A 21,492-nucleotide genomic window follows, 5' to 3' on the forward strand; every position below is an offset into this window, starting at 1 on the left:
CACTTTCCATCTTTCTTTCCGCTCCCTTCTCCAATACTTCCAGCGTGTTTTTCACCTTTAGTCCATAGACGCTTGAGTCAGTCACGACCTTGGACACACCTGTAAAGATGTCTTCCCCCGCGAAATCCAGCTTTTGTCCCTCTTTCGGCCAGCAGGTAAACGGAGCGCCCTCGGTCCTACAGGCGGCCACAATGGGACGGACCGGTTCTGGCGGCGGGCTCTTTGTGGCCCACGCGAACGCGCAGTCGCTAACGGCTCACTTCGACGAGTTCTGTGACCTGTTCTGCCAATCGCTGTTCCACATTATCTTCGTCTCTGAAACTTGGTTGAAACCAAACATTTCTTCCGACGCTATGCGAATCGCTGGTTACTCTCTCCTAAGGGCAGATCGTGAAACACAATGCGGGGGTGGTGTGGGTGCCTATGTTCGCTCTGATCTGGTACCTACTGTACTATGCACATCGGATGCAAAGGGCGAAGGAGAAGCAGAGTTCTTGTTTTTCGAAATAAAGACATCAAATCAGAAACTGCTAATTGGAGTAATATATAAACCTCCAAACGTCGGTGCCATGTCCTCCTTTCAGTCTGGCCTGTCCTCACACATGACACAGTATAAACACACAATCATTATGGGCGACACAAACATCGACTTACAGTTAAAATCTCCCTCTGCCGAAAAACCAAGGCGACTGTTCCACTCCAATGATATGAGTTTAACACCGCTGGACCCAACTCATCACACGCCAGACAGCCACACACTCATAGATATAATAGCAACAAAGTGACCAGATAAAATAATCCACGCCAATCAGACATCCGCTCCGGGACTCTCTGCTCATGACGTGATATTCTTGAATTACTCAATGCATACTACCAGAGAAAAATCTCACCTGGTAACCTACAGAAACTTAAAAAATGTTAACCATGACACTCTTCAAAAGGATTGCTCAGACATCCCTTGGCATGATATAAGCAAAGAACCGACTTTAGACAGAAAAATTCGGCAATTATGTCGCAAAATTATTGCACTGTATGATAAACATGCTTCTCAATGCACTGTCAAGGTAAAGAGAGCTCCCGCTCTGTGGCTCACCACTGCATTACGCCAGTTAATGAATAAACGTGATGCTGCACATAGGGCCTTCAAGCGTAAGCCAACTCCCGAGGCGTACGAAGCTTATAGGAAACTCCGAAACAGAACCAAGCAAAGCGTGAGGAATGCCAAAATCAGACATGCCCGCTCTGTCGTATGTGGCATATGTCGTATGCAGCATATCAAAACCTGCTGCACTGTGGAAAAAGCTGCGCAGTTTCGGTATAGGGAAGCGAAGATCTGACGCTGTTTATCAGGCGTCTGCAGAAGAATTAAACGATTTCTTCTCAACAGCTGTAAACTGCCACGCAGCGACAAATTACCAGCCCCAAGATATCAATCTCTCGAGAGACAAGTTTTTCCTAAAACATGTCACTACCGGCACAGTACACAAGGCAATTATGAGAATCTCTTCCGAAGCAGTAGGAAATGATGGAGTGAGCATTGGCATGATTAAGAACGTCGTAGACACTATTATTCCAGTTATCACAGACATCTTCCACCTGTCTCTTGTCAGTAGTACATATCCTACTGAGTGGAAGCAAAGTTTAATTCAGCCTATACCCAAGACTGACAACCCTAAGTCGCCAGGTGACTACAGGCCGATCAGCATACTACCTGCAATATCTAAAGCCCTAGAATACATAGTCCATGAACAGCTGAGGGATTACCTCAAAACTCATAACATCCATGACGAATATCAGTAAGGCTTTCGAAAGCACCATAGTACAGCAACTGCATTAATCAAAGTAACTGATGACATTAAACATGCTACTATCCTAACACTGCCTGACTTTAGCAAGGCTTTTGACACAGTTGACTTCGATATATTACTAATTAAAATGAAACAGCTGAATTTCTCAAACAGCGCAATACACTGGTTCGACAGCTACCTCAAAAACAGAAGTCAACAAGTCATTTGTTGGTCGGAAAAGTCATCATGGAAAAACGTGCACTCTGGAGTTCCCCAAGGCTCTGTCCTTGGTCCACTACTCTTCTCACTGTACATTAATGATATTTCTTCAGTGATTCACTCCTGCAACTACCATCTTTATGCCGACGACATCCAACTGTACATAACTGCAAGCCCCAAGAACATTGCTGACGCAGTGGCGAGTAAGAACGCAGATCTCTGCTTTGTTTCTCGATGGGCACAGAACCTAGGTCCGAAACTAAACCCCAAGAAATCCCAGGTCATACTTATATCTCATCCAAAGTTAATCAGCCGGTACTTTCTCGAAACAGTCCCTAAAATACTCCTCAATGGTACCCAACTACCATACCAAAAAACAGTAAAAGACCTTGGAATAATCTTGGATGAACATCTAAACTGGGAAGAACAAACAATCACAGCTTGCCGGAAATCGCTCTCCTTTCTACATGCAATTCAAAAATTTAGAAAAATATTTCCATCCCATGTTAAACAAAAATTAGTCCAAACACTAGTCTTGCCTAATCTTTACTACTGCGATGTAGTTCAACATGGCAGAAATAGTGAAAATTCGAGATGCCTCAAGGTAGTGATGAATGCTTGCATTAGATAGTGTGCAATATTCGGTTGTATGATCATATCAGTCCTTCATACTCCCAGCTAGGTTGGATACGCCCACATAAGGCACGCAATCTCCACACGATGTGCTTACTTCATCGATTTCTTAGCCACTGGTGCCCCCAATACTTATCTTCTTACATTAAACACCTATCATCATTCCACAATCGCAATACCAGATCGGATACGTCTATCATCTTGGCTGTACCTTTACATAACACAAAATCTTTCTCCATGTCATTCTCCATCTCAGCCATACGACTATGGAACGCGCTCCCATGTGATCTGCGTCTTATCCAGAACTACTCAACATTCAAGAGGGAACTCAAAACTTACATATTAGGGACCATTGTTGTGCCCCTCCCATCTCTTTCTTTCTCCTCTCCATCACAGCTTCGAATTTTACCATTGTATTTCTCTTCCTCTAACCTATCTTCCTCTTATATATCTCTTTCACCCCATTCTATCGTCTTATGTCCCTGCTTGATGAGAATAACTCACAAGCTGCAAGAACATAACGAGAAAATTCCCAACTAACAATGGGACTGACATTCACAAAAGAAAAGTATGTTTACTTTCATATACATAGTCATTATTATTATTATTATTATTATTATTATCATCATCATTATTATTTTTGATTAATATAATTATTTTTTATTGTTATAATTATCATTGTACTACTGTTATAATATCTATTTTTTTTCTTTAACATCAATACTGCATAATACGTTATATGTCCTTAATGTTATGTAGAAACTGTAACTCGTTCAATCTGAGTATGCCTGGTGAGGTGTAAGAGAGGGCCTGAAGGCCCTAATCTTGTCAGGTAAAATAAATGCATAAATAAATAAATAAAATAAATACATTTACATCTACGCTCTGCACATGGCAAATGGTTGTACCAGTTATTAGGGCTTTTCCCCATTCCATTCCCAAATGGAACATGGAAACAATGAATGCTGAAATGCCTCTGTGCATGTTGTTAAATTAATATTGTCCTCACTGTCCTTGTAGGAGAGATGCATAGGGGACTGCAGTAAATTTCTAAAGCAATCAGCCATTTCTTGAAACTTTGTGAGTAGGCTTTCTTAGGGTAGTGTATGTCTACCTTCAAGTGTGTGCCAGTTCAGTTTCTTCACTTACCCGTGGGCCAAACATACATGTCACCATTTGTAATGCCCTTTTCTGTATATATTCAATATCCCATATTAGTCCTACTTTGTACATGACCCAAACACACTTGGGCAACATTCTAGGATGGGTTGCACGAGTGATTTTTAGCTATGTCTTTATACACAAATTGTGTTTCCCTAGTATTCTACAAATGAACTGAAGTCTGCCATGTGCTTTAAGTCTGCCATCTGCTTTACCTATGAACGAGCCTATGTGATGGTTCCATTTCATATATGTATAAAATGTTAAACCAAAGTATTTGTGTGAGTAGACCAATTCCAGCTGTGACTCACTGAGACTATAGTGGCATCATACAACATTTTTCATTTTGTGAAGTGCATCATTTTATATTTCCATCATTTCAAGCAAGTTGCCAATCTTTGTACCACTTTGAGATATACTGCATGTTTTATGCATCATCATGTGTATGTCTCGTCCCAGAATGATTCTGAGGACAAATACCATAAAATAGAGCGAATAGGGGCATAAAGGTGACTGTGGACAAAAGTTGGGTCAAAGCAATTAAATGAAACAAATTATTTGTGTATTGTCTAAGGTGTTGTGAATAGTGAAGTAATTATGGACAATCTGTTGTCTACAAGATTTTTTGGCACCAAAATTGTGTCTTTATATTTGTCAAGTTGGCAGTCATTATAATGAGCTGATAATCTGCACAGAATTTTATTACCTCTTAAAACCGTGTGGGTTTCCAAGATTGGCCTGTTATTGAATGAATATTCTCAGTCCAGTGTATTTGCACATAACAAACATATAGTTAGCTTCATTCTGAAAGCAATGATTTTTTTTTTTAAAGTAATATTGTGTAGTTATATCAGCGTGATAGACAGGACAAAAAATACCTCAAGTACCTACTGGTAGCACATTTTTATTAAAAAATATCTATTTTTAACAATTTTGTTTACTCATATGTTAACCTAACCTCAAAGTTAACCTCTCTTCAGGTGATTCATGATGCCTAGGACATACAAAAAGAAACCCTAGCTCAAGTGTACATTGTACTGTTGATGAGATGATGGTAATGCAGGTTGTTCAAACAGTTGCATATGGAATGTTCAAAAGGAAATCAGGAAAAAAAACCTGAAATTTCTAAGTGAGCCCCACACTGTTACATGTGGCAATCAAAAGATATTCCTGATGGGAATACTGAGTTCAAGAATAAAGGCAGTGAAACTTGGCTTTCTAAAAAACTTGAAGTAAACCTTGTTGAATGCCTTATAATTTAAGGCTATCCTTGGAGTGCCTTTCACTTCCATTGCTATATAAAATGTCACTTGGTCACAGAGAGCATGTATTTAATTAAATTTAAAGACAACATGCCCAGATATGAGTGGGCTTCCTGACTAGATACAAAGCTAAACTCTCTAAACACTTATGTCAAAAGGAGCCAAGCAAAAGTGTCCCCATCAATTATCAACACTTTCTTTGATGAGCTGACAGCATCAGTGGAAGGTAAAGGAGCGAGTGTTACTCTAGTGGACTTTGTAGTTTTTGACAATGTGTGGCACCATGTAATACTCCTGAATTTAACAAATATTTTGTGTAACTCTGTATCATCTACTTTGTATCACTGTGAAGTCAGTGTCATTTATATAAAGAAAATACCTTTTTTAGAATAAGTTGGTTCACGGTAATCTGTCACACTGTAACAACTGTACACTAGTTGTTGCGCCCTGGTGCCAATATACATTTTGTAATGTCACCTGGTGGCAAAAATGTTTTCTTGTTCTGTGCTCTGCAGAGTTATGTCAGTAATCCACGAATTTTGGTTTCATGTACAACTGGAAATATATATCCACATGCGGCAATAGCTCCTGGGTACATGGGGTACATGTAGCATGTGCTAGGTGTTTTTCAATCAAAGTGGAATGCTATAGCTAAGTATTACTAAGTAATAAAACACTTTTTTTATCTGGTTTTTTGTAGATCTTTGATGATGGATAAATTCCAAAATGCATCATATGAGCAATAAAGTCATTCTTTGCCCAATGTTTGACTTTTACCATTGTGACCTAGTCAGCCTGAATGCACAACTACTGATTATTATAATAAGGGTTGCTTGCCTTCTGCATGACTTTACATCACATTTATATCAAAATCCATACCAGTTCCATATACCCAAACCACGAGGGGAGTATTGATACAAACAGAACATATATACAGGGTGTTTCAAAATGAATATACAGGTTATAAATAACATATCACATGAAAGAGCAACTCAAACAGATTTGTTTGTGTACTTATGTGCAAAGGGGAGAGTATGGAACGACCAAGACTGAATGAAAAACATCTTGAACAAGTGAGAGTCTATAATGCATAGTCCCAAGAAATCAGTTAGGCCTTGTCATTCGCAGTTGTTATAAGCACTAAAGCCTACATACTATGGTTTACATGCCAGATTCGCAGATGAAATTTTGCTGCATGAGATGAACATTTTCTGGATTGTGTTGTCTTCAGTGGTGAATCGACATTTCACCTAAATGGAAATGTGAACACACACAATGTGTGTATCTGGGGGTAAGCAAATCCTCACGAGATGGTACAGTTGCAATGAGACTCCTCTCAGCTTTTTCGGCGAAGCAACTGTAATTGGTGTTTATCAGCAGCAAAATGGTGTGCCATCTCACTGGCATAGCTCAGCATGTGACTTATCAGCAGCAAAATGGTGTGCCATCTCACTGGCATAACTCAGCATGTGACTGGCTAAACTGTGTTGTACCCAACCAGTGGATTGACCGCAAGGTACTGGATGACAGAGCTAGTTTTATATGATCTTCATGGTCACATACGATCTGACCCCATGCTACTTTTGCCTTTGGGGGTTCATAAAGGATGATGTGTATGTCTCCACTACCAGGTGATCTATCTGACTTCAGAAATAGCACTGTTGCAACAATTACTATAGACATAGTGACCAAGGTTATGGAAAAACTTGCCTATCTACTCAATGTGTGATGATGGTGCTCACACTGAACACTTTTAAGGAAAACTGTTATAGTTGCTCTTTCATTTGATGTATTATTTATAATTATAAGTTAAATGTAATAAATGCTACAAAGACATAAAACCTGTATATTCATTTTGAAGCACCTGTATATTCAAAAAAGGAAAAGGGAGAGCAGATTTTCATTATAGGTATGGACAACCTGAGCAGTGTTACACAATATAACAATTTATTGCTAAGGAATACCAAAGTTGTCCCTATTCACCCCAGAGTATGATATGTACTCATAAATCAGTGGCATGCAGCATGTCGCATTGGAGATCTCCCCCGTTTTCCTTTGATCACAATTGACTGCTAGTCACTATACAAGTTCTTTTTCAAACACTTAGACAATATGGAGCATTATCTACACAGAATATATGTCAAAGCATCTCTGTTTGCCCTCAGTCCTTAATGAAAAATTGAACACTAAAGATCTGTTTCTCACTTTAATCTGTTACAGTTATTTTAATTTCTCTTTGTTAGAAAGCATAGTCTTTTCAACTATTTATAACTTATATTATATATTTCAAATAACGACAGTATCACAAAAAGGATAGTTGTTATTTAACATGTAGTGGAGATGCTGAACCATAGGTAGACACAACAAAAAGACTGTCATACAAGCACAGTTTTACACACACACACACACACACACACACACACACACACGAGTAAGGCCTTGGATAACAGAGAATGTGAATGTGTGTGTGTGTGTGTGTGTGTGTGTGTGTGTGTGTGTGTGCGTGTGTGTGTGTGACACAGCACTCCGCGATGTGGTGAATAGCAACTATCCATTTCATAATATTGTCACCATCCTATCCTGGAATTTCCATTGTTTGATTTTATATACTTCAGAGGAATTTTGGAAAGAACAATAAAATGAGGTTATCAGTCTGTTAAGTGTTCAGTATGTTTCAGTACATTCATCCTTTACGGTTATCACAGTGGATTAAAGGGCTCTATCAGGATGAAGAAGGAAATAGTTATAAGTAGTTTTACACTACTCAAAAAAACCTTCACACAAAGTCAATTAAGAAGAGAGTACAGTAAGTTGTAAAAAATAATGAAGAAGCCATCCGTCTTTTGAGGATCTTCATTCTAAAAGGAAAGTGACGTATAAAGTGGACCATAAGTTGGTCAATAGAATATGAGGAGTAAGACCTAGCTAGTTGCTTTAGTTCTACACGATAACCTAATAAAAAACAGAAATGTTGTCAATGTTTAGCATCATCATAACAATTTATGTATTACTATTATCAAGAAGAAAATGCTAAAAATGTATACAAAGTTTTTCTCTGTTTCTTGTCCATGTTTCTGCATTTTTTTGAAACTTAGGATGTATAATAAAGGCTATAAAATAATTTACGTGGGTCACCAACACTTACTCCAGGTGCTGTGGCAACAACTCGATATGGGAAGAGGTACAGATCCAGTCCAACCTGCTGGAAAATATTTTTGAATATTCCAATAACCTGCAGGGCTAGCATGTCTTGACGTACATCATCTCCAACCTGAAAATAAAAATGTTGTATTGGTACACTTTTTTATGATGTGACACTGTTTTTAAGTTAAAACTTTACTCTGGTTTCCTTTTTCAATTAAAGTCTTCAACCCCAGGCACAATGGACACTGTAGGAATATAAATTTTAACATAAACATGCTATATCACTTTTGCTGCATTTACACTCTCCCCCCCAAGTGGAAGAAAATGACTACACCAACTTAGAAAGGAAAAAGTGAAACAACTCACTCTCAAATTCTTAGAACTGAATAAGCAATCCATTCACAAGAATTTGAAAGAGCACGGCAAATAAAAAATGTAACAGTCACTCATGTAGTCCCCTGTCTGTGGTAACATTGAGCATACATGCCCTTTTGGTTATCCTTTGGTTATCCTATAACAGACTATAACTAAATGTAAGCACTGTGCCTTATTATGTAGTTTAGTTTTTGGGCACCATGCATATTTCCTAAGAGCATGTACCATGAAGGAAAGTAATGTTAAATAGTTTAATATCTCATCGATACTGGGGTTATTGAAAACAAGTTGATATTTGTAGGGGAAGGAGCCTGCCGTGGTCTTCTGAAAGTAACCATAGCTGCAGAGAAATTGAAGTACGGAAATTTTAATTTCACTTTTCCCAAACATGAGCCTGTAGCTTTGATGACTATGCTACCTCACATGGAACAAATACTGAAATTGTGTTTAACCATTTTGCTGCTGTGAACGTGTATGCAAATCCTGATACACTGCTCCCCAGGTGCTACAGACACATATATGCACCACACTTGGGTTTTCCTATAGTGCTACGGACATCTGTATGTGTCCTGAGCTGCTGACCTCTCACTGCTGCAGATGAGTTACTTCCGTATCTCAGTAAATAAATAAGTTTCATATATTTAGCATGCAACATGAAATGCCTCATTGCATGTTATCAGTTGCAAAAAAACTAGTTTCAATATTGTGAATCGTTTACGAGATACGATTGTTATAACCTCATGATTTGCAATGTGAAAGGATGTGAATGGGCGCATTGCACGTGACAATCTGTTGGATATAAAACCCACTAACAAAAGGAGATATTGTTCTGTTCTCAATTTTAAATAAAATTAAGATATCTTATCACTGTCACGTATGACCTAAAATCAACCATTCACAAAGTTTATGCAATGTGTTTTTATCTATGCGAACTCTTTTAATTTCACACAGTGTTTTACTTAATTTGACGCAGTGTAGCAAGTATGACTAATAACAAAAAGAAATTCAGTTCTTTAATAAATGACAATATCACACTGTAAGATGTGCAAAAATCAAATTTGTTCACCTAATAGCTTTTGAAAAATTGGGTGATAAGTATTCCATGTCAACCAGAATGCCATCTCTCAGCACAGGCATAACAAAAGTCGCTCTTAGTATGGAATGCAGAGAGCCCATCTGTAGCAGTGAAAGAGGAAAATGCAAGCATGTTATTGATGTTACACCTTGCCTCTATCTCAAAATAACAATCAATATTAAATCAAAATTATATAAGGGAAACTAACAGCTCCATTTATATAAGAGCTGCACATCAAGAAACTTAACAAATGCTGTTAAAACACCAACTTTTGGAACAAGAGTTCATTTATTATTATTACAGGATTAATCAATACAAAGATTAATTAATAACAACATCTTGCTGTATTCCTGTTATTCTCCACCAAGCCTCTTTATCCAGCGCATCTTCCTTGTCGATGCTGTGATGTTCCATTACTCCATATATGTGGTCTGTCCAAGAATGTCGTGGTCTTCTGCACTTACGTCTGCTGGGTGGTTTTTTTGGCCACTGATGATCTGGCATTCTCGTCATAGGTCCATTCCATTTTAATGATTTTCTTTTAATTTTATCTATCACTGTATCATTTACCTTCATTGTAGCTCTTACTTCACAATTACTTTTTCTTTCGATTCTTCATATTCTTGCACTCCTATGCAAATAATCCATTTACACTGCTATTAATCTTCTTTTGAGATCCGCATTTAAGATCCATAGTTCTGATCCATAGCACAGCACTGATTCAACCATTATCTTACCCACTCTTTTCTTATCGCTGTTGGAAATATTCTTATCCCACCAAAAAGAATTCATACACCCTAACACTGTTCTGCTTTTCTGTATTCTATATTTTACTCCTATATAGCCCAATCCATTTTCATCATATGTGCCCCAAGATATTAAAATTTCTCTACCTGTCTCATAACTGCTTTGTCATTTATGTGTACTTCAAATTTAGCATCACAATTCACCAGCAGATACTCTGTTTCTGTTAGAACCATTTGCAGTCCTCACCTGTTGTATTCCTGATATAATCGTTGTATCATGAACTCAAGGTCATAATCATCTTGTGCTATAATTGTCAGAAAAACTCAACGACAATATTTGTACATCAGTGACAGTGATTCCCATTCCGCTGCAGCTGTTCTTCCAATTTCGGAGAGCCACTTCTACATATAAATTGAACAAGATGGATGACATACTGCAACCTTGTTGCAAACCTTTAGTGACATTAGTAGGTTCTGGTGACTTTGAACTTTGTTTAATCTATACCACATTATCTCTGTACATTTCAATACTAATATATTAAAAACAAAGATTCCAAGACTTACCAAGCGGGAAAGCGCCGGCAGACAGGCACATGAACAAAACACACAAACACACACACAGAATTACTAGCTTTCGCAACCGATGGTTGCTTCTTCAGGAAGGAGAGGGAAAGACGAAAGGATGTGGGTTTTAAGGGAGAGGGTAAGGAGTCATTCTAATCCCGGGAGCGGAAAGACTTCCCTTAGGGGAAAAAAAGGACAGGTGTACACTCGCGCGCACACACACACACACACACACACACACACACACACACACACACACACACACACACATATATCCATCCGCACATACACAGACACAAGCAGACATGGAATTGGAATGACTCCTTACCCTCTCCCTTAAAACCCACATCCTTTCGTCTTTCCCTCTCCTTCCTGAAGAAGCAACCATCGGTTGCGAAAGCTAGTAATTCTGTGTGTGTGTTTGTGTGTTTTGTTCATGTGCCTGTCTGCCGGCGCTTTCCCGCTTGGTAAGTCTTGGAATCTTTGTTTTTAATATATTTTTCCCATGTGGAAGTTTCTTTCTATTTTATTTACATTTCAATACTAATTCGTAAGAGGTAATCACCCACACCTATATATTTCACAGCTTCACACAGCTTAGATCTAGGGACTGTATTGTAAGCTTTTGCTAAATCTACAATGTGTAGCTCCTTCCCTACTGCTATAAATTTCTCCATTAGTTGTTGTATAATAAATAGGTTGTCTGTGCATGATCTGTTCTGCCTAAACTCGCTCTGGTCTTCCCCAATATGGTGGCCAACATTTTGTCTTATTTTTTCAAACATTATCTTGCCAAATAAGCAGCTCATTGTACAGTTGACACTAATGCCTCTACAGCAGATTGTGTCTTTTCTATTCCCTTTCTTGAAAATAGAAAGCATATACGACTTTTTCCATTTTGAGGGAATTTACAACAGTTTTTCATCAGGCAGGTTATTCGTTTCTTCTGATATCTTCCTCCAGCCTTCAATAATTCAACAGAAATGTTTCCTGGACCAGGCGATTGGCCAGTCTTCATTTTAATTAATGCACAATTCAGTTCCTTTATTGTAATGTTTATATTTCGATCAGTTACTTCCATCTTCTCTTCATTCCCTTGTGTGTAATATGGCCTATCTTCAGTTAAAATGTCTCCATAATGCTTTTTCCATTCCTTTTAGGGAATTAGGTTGTCTACTGCTTTGTTTACTTGTATTTTCTTCATACTGGTAATAGTCCTCCACACTTCTGTTCCCACATATTGATTCTTTCTCATTTAATTCTGTTACTTAATTCGTAATTTGTTGCCTGGTAGCTTTGCCTGTCCTGTAGTGATTTAGTTTGTAACCATTTTCTGTAGAGATTTTTCTTTTCCCTAATCAACATCTTCAGGGCATCAGATATCCATAGAGAACTCCATTTACCTAGACTCTTACTCTCAGTCCCTAGTACCTCTAGAGAAATTTTTGTTAGTTCTGTTTTAATATTTTCACATCCTACTTCAACACTGTCATCTTCTGGAATCACTTTCAGTTCATTTTCTAAGCTACGCTGAAATAAATCCTTGATGCTGAACTGCTTCCGGAGAAAGAGCTTATACCTTGCCTGCTCTAATTTCTCATGACTGCTGTGGTCATCCACTTGTCCAGTTGTTGATGTTTTTCTCCTAAATGGGTATGTCAACTTTGCTAAGACTAAGTAGTGATCAGACCAACAGTTGTCTCCCCACATGACTCTACAGACTTGAACTACCATTTTTGGCCGTTGCTTGGTAATGATGTAATCAATTATTGATTTGTGCTGTAATGAGGGTCTCTCCCATTTATATCTGTGGATATCTTAATGTGAATTGTGTATGTTCAGCATTTTCAAGTCATATTGGTTACAGAATTCTACAAGATTTTCTCCAGAACTATTAATGACATTTTCTCCATAATCTTCCTACTACTGCATCATTTACTTGTAAGCCAACCCTCACATCAAAATCTCCTGCTATTATTACTTTTTGGTGCTTTTTGACTTGATTGAGTAGATGGTCTAATTTCTGGTAGAAATGGTCTTTCGTTTGCTGTGCTGCATCGTCATTTGGTGCATACACCCCTATTATAACTATTTGAATACCATATAACTTGATGGTAATAGTGAGAATCCTTTCACATAAAAATGCGTAGTCCTTGATGTAAGTGCTCAGAGCTTTGTTTATTGGAATGGAAATGCCTGTTTTTGCTCATTTATGTTTATCAACTCCAGAGCAAAAATAGGTGAAATTTCCAAATTTCTCATTACCTTGTCCCTTCTTTTTTGTTTCTGACAGAATAATTATGTCCACCTTCAGTTGACAATTTTCATTCTCTATTTCAGTGTGTTTATTTGTCAGGCTTTGAACGTTCCATGTACCAACTCTCAATGTCCCTTTTCCTTGCCAACAATTATCGTAAAGTGTTTCTATCTGATTTCCGAGGCTCTGCTTTCGATTCTCGAGCTTGTAGAAGTTTTTTTGTGGATAACAGGGTGATGGCCCATTGACCCAACCCCCAACTTGGAGGACCAGTATTTGGTATCAGGGTTTACTCCCCTAGGAGGGTTGGCTTCACCACACCTACAGAGATCCCCTTCCCCGGGTGGGACACATTTCGTCTGGCTCCTCCATTGAGGCATGTCTGGCTTGGGTGACTCTGCCAGTAGCTACGCTACCCCCGGCATAGCCCTCAACTTCGCTGGAGCATGCAAACCCTCTCACCCGGTACAAAAGGTACCTTCAATAATGCAGTGTTCCTTGAACAAGAGTTCATTTCATATGGAAAAAAGATATGAAAAAGATGGAGGAAACTTAAGTATCGAAGGAAGAGGCAGTACTGCCACCCACAAAACAAAGGAGGATAGTACAAGATGAAAAATCATTTTTACGTCATCAAAAATTAACAAATCATCCCCTATCTATAAAGCAAACAGTATATAATACATTACAGTAAATAACTGTACTAAGGTAACACAATACTAGTTGGTTTTGGCACTGATGTTCTTATCATGCACATATAAAAATTACAGGTGAAAGAAGGAAACACGATAATCTGGCATCTGCCAAGCTTGGTGATCACAGACCAATAACCAAAAGGCACTGTGTACTTCACTAAATTCTAATGGTGTTCTTAAAGCACCAATCCTAAATTTGGCCACTCAACAGTTATAATATATCATCATTACTAGCACAAGCAAGACTGGAATCACCTCAAAAAAATTTATATGCTTGGAGCCTGAACAAACAGCTGAGTATCAAAATTAAATCACAACATATCTTTTCAGTACCTTAAAAATTGCTGCCTGCCACTTCTCAATTCCTAAACCAGAAATAATATTAGATGAGTCTCTTTGTAATGGTGGTGACTGTAGCTGTTGCTGTGAGACTTCCATTGCCGCAGTCTCAAGTTCATTAATGCCCATCTGTTTTACACGGAAACGTGCAAGATATGGAGCTTTCGCAGCACTGGAAAAAAAAAAGACATTTCGGTATTGTGGCTACATCCTGAAAACACAATATAGTATACATCACATACAAATTCATACATAATACGTAGAAGAATATACCATGCAAATGTTTTCCCAAATACATTACTGGAAAAAAAAATTAGTACACCTGGAAAGACGATGGGGGGGGGGGGGGGGGGGGGATGGAATTGCCACACAAGTTGAACATGCTGCATCAGTTGTGCAATGATGCTGGTATCAATGGTCATGTGAACATTCTCACACCCACAGATGAAGTTCTGGATGTCCAAGCAACACACCCACCAGGATCATCATACTGTACGAGCAGCCGTGGCAGATTGTACAGCTACCACAGCACTGATAAAAGGGCTACTGAGCTTGAAAATGTCAACAGGAACTGTTGTGAACCGATTCTTAGCAGTGTGACTACAGGCGCAAACATCTCTAGCCTGTCTTCCACTCAAGCCACAGCAACGATGTGCACGGCTTGACTTGTGCCATTGGAAGATCACTTGGAAGATGGAATGGCATGTCTTGGCCTTCAGCATTGAAACCACATTCTATCTGCAAGCAAGAGGTGGTCATTTGCGCATACAACATAAACCTGGTGAGTGCTGTCTTGTACAGTCCTTCTGGTGAAGAAACCTTGGCCTCACCACAGGTCTTATGGTCTGGGTTGCGATAAGTTGCAACTCTTGTTCACCTTTGATGTTTCCAAAGGGGACACTAACCAGCACTCAGTGCATGCAGAATGTTCTTAGACCCATTCTTTTTGCCCTCTGGCAACAGGAAAATGATGTGTTATTCCAACAGAATAATACCCATCCACAAACTGCCCATGAAACTCATTGTGCTCTGCAAGAAATGCAGCAACTTTCCTGGCCAACACAATCTCTGGACTTGTCTCCAACCAAGCATGTGTGGAATATGATGGGATGAGAAGTGATTTCTTCAACTCGTCAACCAACAACCCTTATAGAACTACATGAACAGGTCGACTTGGTGTGGTATAACATATTCCAGAACAATCTCTTCGGGTTTGCTGCCGGATCCTAAAATCAACTTGACTCGATATTTCGGCGATCCAACTGGTCGCCATCTTCAGGAGAATGCTGCTTGCTGATGAGTCCCGCTGAGAACTAACGCCTGGCTGCAAAACGACGCCTATATAGCCCACCGTGCAGTACACGGCACGTGCGCCGCCTGTCACAGTTGCTGCCCTCCAAGACAGGGAAGGGGCGCCGCCCCTGGTAGAACTTTGCGGCAATGATATATCGTTGCCGCAAAGTTCTACCAGGGGCGGCGCCCCTTCCCTGTCTTGTAGGGCAGCAACTGTGACGGGCAGCGCACTCGCCGTGTACTGCACGGTGGGCTATATAGGACGTCGTTTTGCAGCCAGGTGTTAGTTCTCAGCGGGACTCATCAGCAAGCAGCATTCTCCTGAAGATGGCGACCAGTTGGATCGCCGAAATATCGAGTCAAGTTGATTTTAGGATCCGGCAGCAAACCCGAAGAGATTTTCAAGACTTATTACGCCGGGAAAGCCTACGAAGTCATATTCCAGAACAGTTTTTGTCACCTGTACGATCAACTGGATGCCAGAGTCAGGGCCTGCATTGCTGCCTGTGGAGGTTACACCACATACTAATATGGGTGTTTCAGCTAGGGTCGCTACCTGATACATCAGAACTGCATATGCTAGTGATCTGTAAATGTAATCATTTCATGTACTCCATATGCACAGTTGCAACAATAAATCTTGAGTGAATTGGAAACCTCTCAAAGGGTGTACTATTTTTTTCTAGAAGCATATGTATTACAAGCATTATAATGGTCAGATGTCTTCAAAATGAAGCTAACCTCTGCATTGGTGTACCACTTTTGTAATCTATATCCAACACCATTGCCTCAGGGTTTGACGGTAAGTAACAACCGGCTTGCACTTTTATCTTGCTAAGTGCCTCCAGACAAGCCCGTTTACGTTCTGGGCCTGCAACAATGGGAAACACATAATCTACTCTGCAGAATATTCAAAAGACTTTTCTTATAGTGGTCTAAAAACTACAAACTAGAAGGCTGTGTAAAAATAAAACAATATAAAAGTTAGTGATTGTTTGATTACAGAGCTATTGATATTGTAATGAGTTTTCACTGTACCTTTGGGAAATGGTCTGATTTCTCCCGAGATGTTTGTTATTTTTGCAAAAAAGTCAAATTCTCGTTCATAAAACTGTTTAGCAGGCCCAGACAGTGAGGACACAATACTTTTTGTTAAAGAATCGAGGATATCATACAGTGTTGCTGTAAAAATGGAAATAATATTCTTTGCTCAATATCAAATGCTTCTTACATTACGATAAAAAAATTAAAAACTGATTCAAATAACAAAATTACTACATCATTTACATTACTGCATAAATGGCACAGTACATTGCAAGAATTTATGCATACTTTTAAAAGCTGTGGGAGTTATATAATTCTGAATCTGCAGCCAGGATTCCATTTGTGGGTACCACCTCCTAAAAATAATAAAACTACTCATTTCACATTAAGTAAAAGTAGTCTGTGGCAGCTGAAGCCACGCTGTAGCTCCAGGTGCCATAAACTGTGGTCAGGTGTGTGTGAGTTGTGTGTGTGTGTGTGTGTGTGTGTGTGTGTGTGTGTGTGTGTATTTTTTGACTATTTGTGACAAAAGCCTTGTTGGCCAAAAGCTTATTGTGATAGTCTTTTTGTTGTGCTTGTCTGCGAATCAGCATCTTCATTATATACTGAGCAGCAACTATCCTTTCATAATATAGTTACATTCTATCCTGGATTTTCCATTTTTTGAAGTAAAAGTGCGACTCTCCATTACCTACAAGCTGCAGTAGAAATTATCTCAAACTCTATGCAATAAATCAGCCAAGTTGTAGGATTCAAGGCTTTATGCAATACAACGTGTAAAATTTGCTCAAGCTGCTACACAGGCCAGTAGCAGACATTCACACGCATGACGACATGAACTATTACTTACACACACACACACACACACACACACACACCATATCTGTTTTGGAAACAGACACTCCACAGCAATTCATAGGTAATTTTAATTGGTTGTGACTACTGGTAATTCAAGATTCTACCTTGATAGCTTGGGTGAAAATGGGGTGTGACCTTGAAATTAATTACACAGAGAGAAATAAAATAAAAACTAGTGCAGCTGTGGAATTTCTACTTCCAAAATAAATATTTATCAGCTATGGCCAAACCTATACAATTCCTCTTCTCAAGTAAAGGAGAAGACATATATAGTAGAGTCACAAAATCAGCCACAGCAACATACACAATGAAACGTGGAACATCTGTTTAACAAGTAAAATACTCATATTAAGAGAGCCCACTCCACCATTTATAAAATTCTCAAGTAATAGATTCCCCTTGCAACATCAGTGCTACCCATGTAGAAGATGCAGGTGCATGACCTTTCCGATAAATCCAACCAGCACATCCTTCTTCAGTCCCATACTCGGCTATACTCTTATTCTGTCAGAGGCAGTGCCAACTATGGAAGCAGTCATATCATATGCTAACGCTACTGTAATTAGTACACAGCATTTTACATGCAACCGCCAATGAGCTGTCCACACAACTGAATCATAAACCCCTAACTGTGGCCTACAGCAGAGTTAACCATCTGGTAGCAAAATAAAATGCAAGGGGATGTTTCTATCACTTTCCTGCTTTCTGCATATTATTGTATGATATGCCAATGATAGGAATTCTGCTGTATTTATTCTGGTTTAGTGTAGTTTGTTTTACAGAAGATAAAGTTTTTGGGATTTAACGCACACAATTTTGTTTCCCCAGAAACTTTGTAAATTTAAATATAAACACAAGCTCATTGCACGAGATAAACTTACGATCTTTCTGCTGCATTTCTTCATCAACATACATATTAGTTTGCATGTTCCAGATCAACTGATGTGCAACAACTTGTGATTTTTTGGAAATGTATTTGATAAACTCTATCACATACCCCATCTGTAATAACAAAGAGAATAATGTAACTTATTTTTATAACTATAGTTTATATCAAATTAAGGATTGTCCGTCACTTCAACCAGTTTTATAAATTTCTTTGGAAAAAAAAAAAGTTATGTCCTAAGATACAACAGAAATTCGGTTATAAATATAACTGTTAACAACAATACTCAAACAGGAAATACGAAAACATGTATTTACAATCTTTTAATGGTACTTTCAACATACTATATTCCTTGACATATCTGAATTATATTCTCTAAAATGAAATAAATAGAATCAACAGATATTCCATCAATAAAAATCAATGAGAAAAAAATAAAACTTTCTACAGCTCAGCAATTTGAACCCATAACTTCTGCTTATTGCAAGCTGCTGCTCTAACCATTTAGGCCATCAGAGCCTGGCTTCCTAGACTGATTCACAGTTTCAGTATCACTGATGTTTCCTTCCTACTACTTCCAAGAACAGAAACTAGAGGACTTCCCATGGGGTGCGAGTCGCGGCATTCAGACAACTCTCATTGTACTTTCTGGAAACAACAGAAGATCCTATTGGCCTGCTGTGATGGCCTAAATGGTTGACAGTATTGATCATGATATGTAGGCAATTTGTGTTCGAATCACAAATTTCTGTCATGATGTACTCATTACATTTTCTGTTTTGTAATCCAGAACTGTTTTTTAAATCGATTTTAAAATAAAGAGCTAAGTGGTACAAGAAAAGCAGTTATGATTGTTTTCTAACTTACTTGGGATGGAAAGGAGGGGGTAGAGTTTTTAACATACCATTAAGATCAAAAGAGTTTAAGCACAAGCACAAGTGGGAAAAGTATGAGACAGCAAATCAACTGTGCCTTGTAAAAGTTATCATCATGTTCTGTGGATCATAACTCTGACCTCTGATACGGAATGAGTCAGTTTTTTAACTACAGTACTTCATCTCAGTGGAAAATGTGACAAGAAGCGGATCATTTACATGACTTCTCAATTTTTTCTTTTCTTTTTTATGCAATTAGTGATTTATATCTAACTATGAAGTAAAATGAATTGTCATGCACATATTATTTCACAGTAGTCTCACTGGGTTTGCTAGTGGTTACTAAAATCAACATGACTTGATATCTCAGTGAGTCCATCTTCAAGAGAGATGCTGTTGCTGCTGACGAGTACACTGAAAACTGATGCCGTGGCTGGGAAATGTAATCATCTATAAGGAATGCAAAGAGTTGCCACCCACTGATCCAATACAGTCGAACTTTGGTATGTAGGGCATGCACTACAAGGTGTGCGAGAAAAGTAATGAGACTAATTTTTTATCTACCACAGTTCTTTTTCAGACAACAATACTATCTCATTCAAAGTAGTTTCCTTTGGCAGCTGTACATTTGCAGAGTCATTGGTCCCAGTCTTGGCAGCAGCACTGAAGGACTTCAATTGATAGGCAGGACTGAAGGGCTTCAACTGGTAGGGCCTTTAACATGACAGCCACATTCTTTTGAATGTTCTGAGGCATTATCCTGATACAGCATCCACTTGTCTGCAATGTCCCGTCTCACTCAATTCACCCTTTTCCTCAGACTTCCTTGGACATTTTTGTAAAACATTTGGTTGGCAGTTTGTTCTGGAGGAAAAAATTATTCATGCACAAAACTCCTACTGTCAAAAAAAAAAAAAAACAGATCAGCATTGTTTCGATCTTTGATTTGCTCGTTTGAGCTTTTTTTAGTTGAGGAGATGTCCCAGTATGCAAGTCTTCAGTTTGCCACTTTGACTCATGATATCAAAAAATACAGGATTCTTTGCGAATGAACCAGTCGTAGTTATTGGCAATGTTTTGAAGAATTGTCTTTCTGATCATTTATGAAACTTTTTGGCACCATTTTGGCATATTTTTGCATGGGCAAAACTTCAGTCAACATTTTACGTACAGTGAAAGTGTTTAACAGGTCACCCGTTATCCTTATCATTACACCTTGGTCTGACCTCTCAAGAGCACGCACACATTCAACATTTTCATCAGTTTTTGATGTACCTGAGCGAGGTTCATTTTCAACATGTTCTCGGCCTTCCAAAAAATCATTTGTGCCAGTGAAAAACCACTCTCAAAAATCATGTGATGACTGCATGGAGCTGAAACAGGGACTCAGCATCTGGAAGGGATGAACACACTAGTATACACAAGCAGAACAACACAGTGTTGCCAGATCACTCACAATGTTATCAGTCTCATTAATTTTCTCATATATCTTGTATTTCCAACAGAGAGAGCCCGACACAGGAACTTGCACTCCTGGTGTTCGTGGTTAAGGAAAAGAGATATTCGGAGAAGTAGATTCATCAGGCTATGGAGTTTGTACCATCTGTGGCAGTGCATGAAGAGAAGCATAGATCTTTAATCTTTGTTCCTTATGCTGGGGGTACATCCTTTAGGAGTGTAAGAGTTTTAAGTATACTTGACATTAGGACACTACCTGGGTTTGTCAAAGTTGATTTGGGAGCTACAGAGCCTGACATATACAAAATTCCATATCAGTATGGGTTGGAAAAAATAATTTTGTGTGTCAATAGCTGTAAAATTTTATTTATTCATTATAAATAAAATTGTACAGCTATTGGCACAAAAAATTATTTTTTCCAAATATTTGTCAAATGTTGGTAACACTTGAAGAAAGCTTTAATAAATTGGCCAGTGGATTCCCATTGTTCAGGACAGGTATGTGAGATAGGGTTACAGCAGTCTGAGAAATTAGTGATAGCAGAATATTGTTTGAACAAGGAAAATGGGATGAAATGTGTTGCAATTGTGATAGTAGCCAGTATGTCCTGTTTCTGGGGTAGTATTTATAAGGAAGCAACTGAAATTAGGTTGTCACGCAACCTGATTAATAGAGACAATGAGTTTCCTCTTAGCAAGACATGGAACCTGTACTATCATGCATCAAAACACAACATTATTCAGTGTGGACAGCCTGAGTGTTTGAGAATAGACTATAAGTGGGATTCATCATTGACACCCATGCCAAAAGGTCAGTCTTC

General features: G+C 38.6%; 1 protein-coding gene across 2 annotated transcripts in view; it reads right to left on the minus strand.

Moving 5' to 3' along the window:
- Positions 1-21,492, minus strand: part of LOC126284204 (phosphatidylinositol 4-kinase alpha) — a 170,152-nt gene that overhangs the window by 16,614 nt on the left and 132,046 nt on the right. For both annotated transcript variants that reach the window (XM_049982969.1, XM_049982968.1), the window contains 5 exons: positions 18,334-18,454; positions 16,589-16,732; positions 16,292-16,421; positions 14,252-14,429; positions 8,208-8,333 (listed from right to left, as the gene is read on the minus strand). In XM_049982969.1, the coding sequence (XP_049838926.1) occupies positions 8,208-8,333; positions 14,252-14,429; positions 16,292-16,421; positions 16,589-16,732; positions 18,334-18,454 (699 nt within the window). The remainder of the gene's footprint in view (positions 1-8,207; positions 8,334-14,251; positions 14,430-16,291; positions 16,422-16,588; positions 16,733-18,333; positions 18,455-21,492) is intronic.

This window comes from Schistocerca gregaria, chromosome 8 (assembly GCF_023897955.1).
Source record: "Schistocerca gregaria isolate iqSchGreg1 chromosome 8, iqSchGreg1.2, whole genome shotgun sequence".
Taxonomy (NCBI): domain Eukaryota; kingdom Metazoa; phylum Arthropoda; class Insecta; order Orthoptera; family Acrididae; genus Schistocerca; species Schistocerca gregaria.